The sequence below is a fragment of the Drosophila ananassae genome, chromosome XR (assembly GCF_017639315.1).
Source record: "Drosophila ananassae strain 14024-0371.13 chromosome XR, ASM1763931v2, whole genome shotgun sequence".
NCBI lineage: Eukaryota > Metazoa > Arthropoda > Insecta > Diptera > Drosophilidae > Drosophila > Drosophila ananassae.
In genome coordinates this window covers 4,338,830-4,350,735 of record NC_057932.1, presented here as the reverse complement: position 1 = coordinate 4,350,735, position 11,906 = coordinate 4,338,830, and the positions used below count along the sequence as shown (strand labels likewise).

Sequence of the window (11,906 nt, the reverse complement as noted above, 5' to 3'; positions counted from 1 at the left end):
TATCTTGTGGTATTTTGGCAGCTAACTCTGATAAGGGCATCTCAGAACTTTTTCCTAAATACTCTGCCTCAAACCTGGAGACGAAGGACTTATTGGATGAGCAGGAAGTTCTTCTTCCTGTTTGTTGCCTCTTCGGGAAAGGAAATGTTGCCTCTTCTTGAGATTTAACGCTTGGACTAGATTGTGACCTTGCTGAAGCCTATAGTCACTTTAATGAGTCGCATACCCCTGACTTGGATGGTATCTCCCCATTCTTCATTAAGAAATGGATGAGATACTTAGCCACACCTCTGCAACTTCTGTACTCCTTATCACTATCATCGGGTAAATTTGCATTTCGATGGAAAATTACCTTGATCACGCCCATTCATATGGGTGGCAGTAGGTCAGACGTCACGTACTACCGTCCTATCGCCTAAGATTTGTACTATTGCCAAGTTTCTTGAGCGTATAGTCACCAACAAGTTGTTGATACATTTTTGATACATTTTTGATACCTGTAGCCTTTTATCACACAATCAGCATTGATTCTTGCCTGGGCGATCCACCGCAACTTACTTAGTGGTTTTCTTGAAGCACTGCCTTGAAACCTTTGAGCAGCGATGTCAGGTTGCTGCTTTTTCATCTTGCTTTTTTTATTCTAACTTCCTGTTGTACGCTGATGACCTCAAAGTCTATAGGCCCATTAGTTGCATTAGAGATCTTCTGCAGGAGGCTTTGCGCCGAGTCTCTTGGCACCAACAATGTTCTTCCTCTAAATTTATTAAAATGTAATTTTATTATGCCTATGCAATCGGAAACTAAAAGAGGAAGTGGTTGGTGATCTTGGCGTCCTTTTTGACAAAAAATTAAAATTTTTCAGCAATGCTGGGTTTTGTGGAGAGACACACAGATCAGTTCAATAGCCCGTACTCGAGGCTCATTGTGTATTTGTAACTCCGTTAATAAAATAAGATCTAACAGAGTTGAACGGCTGCAGAAGAAATTTTTAAAATTTGCACATCTCCCTATATGGTATGTGGATCTTCTACCCTCTTACCATAGCCGGTGCCTTTTCCTCCATATCTGTATACTAGAGGTTTGACGCACTGTGGCAGCATTGGTTTTCGTCAATAATATTGTTTCTAACAACATTGATTGACCTATGTAATTTGGGCTTATTAACTTTAATTTTCCCCTGAGGGATCTTCGTACGTTTGCTCCCTTTCGGCTTGCATGTGGTAGCGCCAATTATCTTTTAAATGAGCCCATAGGTCGAGCATTATCTTACTTAATTTCGTTACCGCTCAGCCTCCGAAATAAGTGGGGCTCAGAAAAATATGCCTTAAGGGGCTTACTGGTTAGGCATTTTTTGAGTAGTATGTAAGTTAGATTGTATAGTAGCCATATAAGAATAAGTTCAATGGCGAAATAAATAAATAAATTCTGCACTTCGACTAGCCCTTGGAGCCTACCGACGCCTACCACGTCCATACTAACTTGATTTATTAAGCCATTATTCTCCCAACAGAGTTAAAACGCGATCTACAAACAGCCAAACTTACCAAAAAATAAGAACATTCCAAAGACTACCACTAATCATACCAGTTTATATTTGCATTGCACGACTTCATCTCTTTATCTTAAAGCGGACGGACGTGTTTTTTTTGTGCGCACTACGTTTTTTTGTAAAATTTGCAATTTTCAAATATCAAAAATCAATTGCACAACAATATACGCAGTCACAAAAGAAAACAACATTATAAAATATGGTATGCTTCCTGCATATTCGCCAGTCGAATATGCCACAGCTTTTTAGTCGAACTGCGAATAGTAACTGTCCTCTTTCCGACAAAAATTTATGATCAGTGGGATCACTGGAGAGTAGTGTATAAGGACCGCATCAGATGTGATCAGTTTCTTTAGTTTTGTGAGTAGTTTTTGCTTTTAGTAGTCTCGGTAATTGAAGCAAGAATGTTCGGAAAAAATCCCAGAAATCTTAATCAGTACCAGAAGCGCTTGCAACTATTTTTTCTGTTTTGGTAGTGGCGCGATCTTTTCATGGATAGTTGTAACTTTGTCAGCTAATCGCCCAATGCCGATGCCGTCAACTTTAAATCCCAGAAATTGATTTCGATTACAACCAATTGTATATACGCTTTCCTCGAGGCGATTTTGCAAAAATGTATAATCCTTCTATCGATGACAATATATTCTGATCGTAAGATTAAAAAATTCTAATTAAAAAATTCTGAAAAAACAAGCACTCCAAAAAGCTACTATACAAAAAGCTAAATACTATATCTAACCGGTGGAAGTCGGTTGAGTTAAATTGGATGGCAATGTCGCGGTTTTTGTGGAAAAAAATTAAATGTCTAGAATTACGGAAATAAATTAAATTAATATTAGGGGAATTCCGAACCTTCTTGCACCTCTTGAAAGTCATGAAATTTCACTCAGTGTACAGTAAATCAACTGCACACCAAAACACTGTACAGTGCGTTGAATTCTGCACATCAAGTATGCTGTACTCATTAATAGCTGTACAACATCACCAGTGCTATGCTAGAATGGAGGACCTGAGCGCTCTGATGGTAGCTAGCGACTTCAACCTGAGCTCTATTGTTTGGTCTCGGGACCCGGTGTCAGTCTGCATGTTACCCAGCAATGTTCACCAATCCCATGAAATCGTGGTCTTGGATGATATTTTTAGTATGGGCGTCTCCCAAGTAAACAATATTTTTAATGATTTATTGAAAATTCTGGATCTCATATTTTTAAACAATGTCGTAAATATTAAAGTGGAAATTTGCAATATACCACTAAGTCCGTATGATATGCACCATAAGCCTGTGCTGATACACATTGAATTTTATAGTTTTTTGCTTTCCCCTTCACCTATTTCTTATTATCACTTCAATTATTCTAACCTTTCACTTATTAAAGCCGCCTTTGCAAGTTTTGATTGGGTTTCCGTGTTTTTTGGATGGCTCGATTAATGAGTGTTATACTAAGTTTTTAATTGCTCTGTCAAATATCAGACAATAATGCCTCTGTTTATAAGTGATTTTTAAAGACAGGGGAGCAAAGAGCTGGTGAGATGTACCGGCAATACAAGCGGGAATTTGAATTCCTCAATAAATTTCTCTATAACAAATATATTTCCGATGTCGAAGCTAGCCTCAGATCCAACGCAAAAGCGTTTTGGCGGGAATGGGAATGGGAAAAAATCATCCTCTGGCATTCCTTCTTCCATATCTTGTGGTATTTTGGCAGCTAACTCTGATAAGGGCATCTCAGAACTTTTTCCTAAATACTCTGCCTCAAACCTGGAGACGAAGGACTTATTGGATGAGCAGGAAGTTCTTCTTCCTGCTTGTTGCCTCTTCGGGAAAGGAAATGTTGCCTCTTCTTGAGATTTAACGCTTGGACTAGATTGTGACCTTGCTGAAGCCTATAGTCACTTTAATGAGTCGCATACCCCTGACTTGGATGGTATCTCCCCATTCTTCATTAAGAAATGGATGAGATACTTAGCCACACCTCTGCAACTTCTGTACTCCTTATCACTATCATCGGGTAAATTTGCATTTCGATGGAAAATTACCTTGATCACGCCCATTCATATGGGTGGCAGTAGGTCAGACGTCACGTACTACCGTCCTATCGCCTAAGATTTGTACTATTGCCAAGTTTCTTGAGCGTATAGTCACCAACAAGTTGTTGATACATTTTTGATACATTTTTGATACCTGTAGCCTTTTATCACACAATCAGCATTGATTCTTGCCTGGGCGATCCACCGCAACTTACTTAGTGGTTTTCTTGAAGCACTGCCTTGAAACCTTTGAGCAGCGATGTCAGGTTGCTGCTTTTTCATCTTGCTTTCTTTATTCTAACTTCCTGTTGTACGCTGATGACCTCAAAGTCTATAGGCCCATTAGTTGCATTAGAGATCTTCTGCAGGAGGCTTTGCGCCGAGTCTCTTGGCACCAACAATGTTCTTCCTCTAAATTTATTAAAATGTAATTTTATTATGCCTATGCAATCGGAAACTAAAAGAGGAAGTGGTTGGTGATCTTGGCGTCCTTTTTGACAAAAAATTAAAATTTTTCAGCAATGCTGGGTTTTGTGGAGAGACACACAGATCAGTTCAATAGCCCGTACTCGAGGCTCATGGTGTATTTGTAACTCCGTTAATAAAATAAGATCTAACAGAGTTGAACGGCTGCAGAAGAAATTTTTAAAATTTGCACATCTCCCTATATGGTATGTGGATCTTCTACCCTCTTACCATAGCCGGTGCCTTTTCCTCCATATCTGTATACTAGAGGTTTGACGCACTGTGGCAGCATTGGTTTTCGTCAATAATATTGTTTCTAACAACATTGATTGACCTATGTAATTTGGGCTTATTAACTTTAATTTTCCCCTGAGGGATCTTCGTACGTTTGCTCCCTTTCGGCTTGCATGTGGTAGCGCCAATTATCTTTTAAATGAGCCCATAGGTCGAGCATTATCTTACTTAATTTCGTTACCGCTCAGCCTCCGAAATAAGTGGGGCTCAGAAAAATATGCCTTAAGGGGCTTACTGGTTAGGCATTTTTTGAGTAGTATGTAAGTTAAATTGTATAGTAGCCATATAAGAATAAGTTCAATGGCGAAATAAATAAATAAATTCTGCACTTCGACTAGCCCTTGGAGCCTACCGACGCCTACCACGTCCATACTAACTTGATTTATTAAGCCAACATTCTCCCAACAACGGATTTTCATCCAACTCCAGGACAGTCAATGAGTGTCGCAGATCTCTCAACGAGATGGCTGAACAGCTTGACATCTACCTCATCTGGGTCCCCGGTCACAGGGACCACGAGGGAAACTGCGCTGCAGATGAACTAGCTAGGGCAGGGACTACCAACCCTCTCCTACCGGAGAAAGAACTTGTAGGCATACCCTTGGTTACTTGCAGGCTAAAGTGCAGGGAGTTTTTCGACCTGGCAGCCAATAGGAAATGGAGTAATCTCCAGACCTGTAGAACATCAGGTTTGATCTGGCCGACACGGTCTCAGAAATCGGCGAGACTTATTGCTCTGACTAGACCGGAATGCAGCCTAGCGATTGGGGCAATCACTGGGCACTGGCTGATAGGCGAACACGCGGCCAGGCTTGCATCTCGGTGAAACCCTTGCTCCAGCGGCAGCACAAGGAGCCCTAGCGGCTCAAGTGGAAGCGAGGGGGTATTCTATGACCCCCTTGCATCACCACCCTAACCTAACCTAACCTAACCTAACCTATGCCAATTTCGATCGTTCTATGACAGCTATAGCATATAGTCGGCCGATGAAATTTTGTACATAAGATATTTTGGTCAAATATAACATGTGTGGAAAATCCCAACCCTCTAACTTAAAAAACACCAAAGTTATCGCATTTCCGATCAATCAGTTATATGGCAGCTATAGGATATAGTCGACCGATCCCGGCCGTTCCGACTTATATACTGCCTGCAAAGGAAAGAAGGATGTGTGCAAAGTTTCAACTCGATAGCTCTAAAACTGAGAGACTAGTTTGCGTAGAAACAGACAGACGGACAGACGGACATGCTCATATCGACTCAGGAGGTGATCCTGATAAAGAATATATATACTTTATAGGGTCGGAGATGTCTCCTTCACTGCGTTGCACACTTTTGACCAAAATTATAATACCCTCTGCAAGGGTATAATGAGTACGTCCCCATTGCCGGCTATTAAGTCGCTTTGGAAGAGGAGTGGACAACTCAGCGAACACTTATCTAAGAATCCAGCAGGAGGCCCTGCTACCCAGGAATGCAACATACATTTATTCTCACATTTTTACAGCCCCACACAATACCGGCATATTGGTAGATTTCTGAATCACACAATAGAATCAACGGTAAAATAAAACGGTCGCTGAACGGTAAACTAAGTAAAGGCTAGACGTGAAACCTCCTTTGCCGCGGTTAACCCTCCAACTATTTTTTTACCTCTGAACTCCATAGTTTTTTTATACCCCTGTAGAGGGTATCACAATTTTGGTCAAAAGTGTGCAACGCCGTGAAAGAGACATCTCCGAGCCTCTAAAGCCTCCACCCACTACTCAACCCAAATTTAAAAAATCAACAATTTTTCACTTTCTGCCAAAATGCTTAATGACTTTTAGTAACATATTTAATTAAAACAATACCTTTTGATTGGTGTATTATTTATTTGGATCAAACACAAATATATAATTTTTCACCTTAAATGAGTTTCACAGAATGTGTATTATTCAAATTACAGTCTATTATTGTTTAATATAATTTCTGTTGTATACAAATTTTACATAACTACATATACTAATTTTATATAATTATAAATCCACCTTAAAAATCCATTAATATTTGTTCAAATAGTATCTTCGAAGTATTTGAGAAAATACTTATTGTCTGGGTTGACCCGATCTATTTGCATTGAAATATTGAATTGCTGTTTACCTGAACAGTGCTAAGTCATTTGACAGAGTATGGTACAGCGGTATGGCTTCATAAGCTGCAAGACCTCCTACCACTTATTATTGAAAGATACATTACAGATACAAATCAATTTTCTAATAAAATGTTGGAAACAGCCCCAAGCATATTTAAGAATAGAAATGTTACGACATTTCCGATTGTTTAGTTAAAAGGCAACTAGAGGATTTAGTCCCATCTTTCTAACTTAATAAAACACCAAAGTTAAGCCAATTCCGATCGTTCTATGACAGCTAAAGGATATAGTCGACCGATCCTTAAAAATGTTGATCTACCAAATTTAATACGGATCGCCTAACTTTATCTTACAGCTGCCATATAACTGATCGATGGGAAATGCCACAACCTTGCATTTTTTTTAAAAACGCTCGGGGCTATTTCCAACATTTTTATTAGAAAATTAATTAAAAAATTAAAGAGACGAAAATGCTGATCTTTTTTTTTATATAATTTCTGGGATGTTGTCCACAAAGAATTTGTCCACCGGGACAAAACGTCAATGCGGTATGCTACCTTGGAGTTCTATAGCATTTGGTGCGCCGTATTCGACATGTTTGGCCTTAATATAGCGAAGATGAAAGTTGGCGTTTGCACGATTATGTGCCTTCTCATCGATTGACGCTTGTGGTCACAAGTTATTTGACAAAAAATCACATTTTAACTATAACCACTCACCATATTCACCTGATATGGCATCGTGCGACTTCTTGCTTTTCGGATAAATGGATTGGCCCATGAAAGGAAAGCATTACCGGCCAACGAGCTGGTGACGCATCCAAAAATAAATTGCTTTTTATTTATTTACATTACCCTTGATTAAAGTCAAATTTTTTTTTTTTTAACGTTGCTTTTATTTCTTGAATCTTCTCTTTGGGAGACTAACAAGAGGGGTATCAAATCTTATATTTTTAACTTAACTAACAGTCATGTTGACTGATACAGAGTTTGACGGCCCTAAAAATCGACTGCTGGGTTGGAAGGTCGTTGCGTCGCAGGCGGGATCTGTTACAAACCCGAGTCAATCCCTGAGCGAAGACATTTTTTCTTTGTAGGACTCTTTTTGCTTCTGAATTCCGTCTTTCACTGTGAGGATGCCAAGAATCCGGTGGATCTTTTCGTTGCGATTGGGTCGTTTCGATTGGGGCGCTGAGATTTCGGTGGGCCCTCCACAGAGGATACTTTAGACTTGTTGGTGAAAGATTCTGGATGCACCTCAGCTGCGCATTTTCTTCCTGTTGGTGAAGAGCCTGGTCGAGTGATCGTGTTGCTTCCTTAAAGCGTTGCTTTGAAGCTAGTGATCTGCTTTTTTGCCAATCACGACGCGTGCGCCTTTTTTCTTGCACGAGCTGTTCGATTTGCTGATTAGATTTGTGGTATTTGTTTCGGTCTACTTCCTTCCCTTGAGAAGTAGAGATTTTGGCTGCCGCAACGAGTACTTCTTCCAGGGCGCTCGTAGTGTAATCGATGTCCAATTCCATGTTAAACTCCGGGGCAAGTTCTATGTGGGCACTCACGTACTTATTGTATTTAAGTCAGTTCGTTTTTGGTGATGTCAGGCTGAGGGGGTGTTCAGTTATTTCTGGGCTTTGAAGAAGTGGTCTGATGATAAGTCCGAAACTGCTTTGGCACTTATTAGATTGCAAGGTATGTTTTTTGTTACCGCAAAATCAATAAGGTCTAGGAGCTTGCGTGGGTCGGTTGGCCAGTATGTGGGACTTCCAGGGGAAACATAGTCCAGTTTATTTCTCACATTTATGATTGCATTGTACAATTGCCTTTCTCTAGGAGTCACTAGACGTGATCCCCAGTGCGTGTGTTTGGCGTTGTAGTGTCCTGCGGCTATAAAAGATACCCAAGTGAATTGTAGAAGTCCATAAATTGTCCTTCCGAGATTGAGAAACGAGGAGGGCAGTAAACGGCAGCGATTGAAAAGGTTCCGTTTCTTGACAGAATTTGTATCGATATGGCCTGGAAGAAATTTGTTTCAAACCTTTTGTGAAGATGGTGTTTTAAACGTTCTCTGATTAGAACTCCAGTTCCAGCGGTAGATTGAATAGCCTTTTATTCGAAAGTTGTATTTGCTTGTAAGATGCGTTTCCACCAGTAGCATAACGTCAATTTGGTGATCGATCAAGAATCGTGACAATTCTAGTTTATGCCGTGAGACACCATTGGCGTTCCGCATTGATATTCGAGGAGTCTGTATAGATTATTTAGACTGTTGTGCAACGAGCTGCTGTATTACCATGTTCTGGTTTTGAACAAGTGCTTGCATGGTCGTTTTCATGAATGACATAAGCTCCATCGTACTTTGTTGGAGGGTAAGCATCATAGTTTCCGTTTTGCTATGTGGCTGTTCTGGGGCCTGTTGAGCGCTGTGTGAGTTAGGCTGATTTGGATTTTCCATTCCAGATCGTAGGGCATCGGCATAGGAGAAGCCGTTGGTGGTGTTTAGGGGACCGAATGAGGACCTCGCAGCTTTGGCGACGAAGACGTCTGGCGTAGCTTTTGATGCAATGTACATATTCTGTGGATTTTGGTTGCGCGTTGCGGTTGCTTGACGCATGCGACTCTTCAACTCCTTGTACACCATAAATCCTCTACAGTTTGCCGCAGTTTACACATTTCTTCGCGGTACTGCCCTTGTTTGTAGTGCAGTAAGTGGAGTTGTGGATATCCCCGCAGACTACACAGATAGCCCGAAGTGTGCAGTATGACCCAGTGTGTCCATACTCTTGGCAGTTAGTGCATTGGACTGGACCGTTGCGTTTATGTGGCTCTTCAACTGCGATTCTCTGATGCAAAAGACATTGCAGCTTGTAGATTTGGTGGACTTCGTTCTTCTTCAGCGACCTGCTTTCTGGCTCGAGCTCGACCTTGAAGAGTGGTTGTGGCTTTTTATCTTTATTTAGAATGTTAATTAAGTTCTTGGCGGCGAAGCCCTTTTCTTTAAGGGCGGTTTTTATTTCCGCTGCGGTAACATCGGGTTCAATTCCCTTTACTACCACTTGTATGCCCTTGCTGCTTTTCAGCTGGTACGTAATAGTTTTTCCGAGCATTGTCCAAACATTTGGACACGATACGGAAGTGCTCTTCAGTCTTGGTTTGCACCTTTGTTTTGTGGATGTTCCCTTTGATAAGCGGGACAACATGAAAGTTATCACCGTTCCCGATCAACGCCGCAATTCGGTTGACCAGGGCACTCGAGTTTTTCTCCCTGTCTGGCGCTGGTTGGTTTTCTTCAACCGCCTTTTCGTTCCGCCAGTAGGGCGAATCTGTTACTACTGGATCTTCCTGGTTCTTCGTCGATCTTCTGGACGCGGTTAATTTTTGTTTTATTGCCTGCCGGATTACTCTGCGGGCTGAGCTTGCGCTTAAATTGAATGTAGCGATCCAATCCAGTCTGTATGGCCGGGGCCGTTTTCGCACTTTCCGAAGTTGTTGTGTTTGTACTCTCTGTAATCGTTGATGTCGCGGTATTTTGAGTTGCAGTGGATGTCGCTGTGGTTGCAGAAATTGCAGCACTGCTTGTTGTTGGAGCGAAATTTGGTTCCGCCATTGGAGGGGGGGTTTTACACTGCGAACTCCATGACGCGGGAGTTGGAGTGAGCAGAGCGGGTGAGTAAGACCGTGCCCTATGGCTTTCAGCGGTCAGTAGAGCCGGCTTGCTCTTAATTGTCCATTTTTCCATTTTGATATCGCGGGTTGAAAAGTAAGAGTTGAAGCCGTTTCTTTTGTTCAATGAGCTCATTGCGTGGCACTTATTTATTTAAAACAATGTACTAGTTTTTGTTTTAGCACATCACAACTGTTAGAAAAAGTTTGTCTATTGCTTTTAATAAATTGTGGTTAAGCGTCTTTTCGCTTATATTGGGTTACCCCAGATTTTTTTTTTTTGTGTTGCAGTTTTCTGGAGCTCGGGCAAAGCACGTCCGCTCAGTTCGGTATTTGTAACGTAAAGTCAAATTTAAAATAAATTTCCAAAATTGTGTAATTCATCTTAACCTCTTGTATTATTTACAAATCAATTTTTTTTCTACTACAATATTCGATGCCTATAAGTTATTGAGTAGGTGAAAAGTCCGTCGATGCAAAAAGACGACAATGCATTTCGAGTATTAATGGCACAGTGTATTCACCGCACTCATCCCAACCGGGGATCGCCATGCTGCTTCCCTCGTTTCTTTACCATCTTAACATATTAGTAGAGACATGTAGAGACTTTTAACCTATTAAAAATATATAAAATTGTTATTATAGATTTTTAATAGAAGATAAAATATTTAGCCAAGATAAAATATTTAGCTAACAGAAAAATCTATAAAAGAATATTTCACATCAACGATGGAAAAAATAGAAAATTCATGAATATAATTTATTATTAAATGACTATAACCATTCATATATGCAATTATCCATACAAATATACAAAGGTAAATCTTATATTGTTTTATAATTAAATTTGTACATTTAAACAGATAAAATGTAACAACTTATTCTCTTACAATGTAAAGTAATTTTCGAAAACTCGAAGTAGTTTTAAAGGTAGTGTAGTTAGCTGTTCGCAGTCGTCAAACTATACAGTCTTAAACTTTAAACGTGTTTTTCTCAAAACCGTGTTTTACAAACTCGTATTTCAAAATACATTATATCTCAAAAACGACTTGGCCGAATAACTTGAAATTTAATCTATAAATATAAAACCATTATAGAATTTATTATAGCAAAAAAAAAACAACAAAAAACCTTAAAATTCGCAACATTTTTTCAAATGTATACCATTTTTCAAATTTTTATTATAACTACTTGATTTCAGTTCATTCTGTGCATTTAGGTATCTAGATTGAAACGCTGCTAATTTTTTATGTTTCAAAATATTCCATCACCTGGAATTGTGAAGGAAGTTTGAGCAAATTTTTTCTAGGTGTGGGTGTTTACAACGGTGTAACTTAGGTTTTACACAATATGTTAAGAGAAGCCCCTCTTTTACAAGAAAGATAATTAGGTGTTACTCCAATGAAATTCGTTTGAAAACTTTTTTTATTTCATACAATTCTTACAAGAAAGATACATGAAAATCTTAAATCTATTGAAAAACGTGACCTTTTTTTAAATGCTTCAAGTGCACCACATAAGTATTTGTATATACAGGAGATCGTTTTTAAACCATGCTGTTAATCACTTATTCGGCACGAAGCGCTGACGCTGCAAATCCCACGGTTGGGCCGAGACGGACAACTGGAGCACAACGCAGCTTTCTTAGGAATAACACAGGCCGACAATTTCAAACTTTTTTTTTCTTCCATGCAAGTAGTGTATCCACAGATACACTTAATGTATCTGCAAATACCCTAGATAACGAATCCCCCATAAAACCAGTATACCCTGCCAT

At 39.8% G+C, this 11,906-nt stretch overlaps 1 protein-coding gene across 1 annotated transcript; it reads right to left on the bottom strand.

The window, feature by feature from the left end:
* Positions 1-9,755: 9,755 nt before the first annotated feature.
* Positions 9,756-10,205, bottom strand: LOC123257620. Its single transcript, XM_044717372.1, has one exon. The coding sequence runs from the start codon at positions 10,203-10,205 to the stop codon at positions 9,756-9,758; it is 450 nt and encodes a 149-aa protein (XP_044573307.1).
* Positions 10,206-11,906: the final 1,701 nt, after the last annotated feature.

Coding starts and splice junctions, on each gene's coding strand:
- LOC123257620 (XM_044717372.1), bottom strand. CDS start 10,205: ATGGAAAAATGGACAATTAAGAGCAAGCCGGCTCTACTGACCGCTGAA.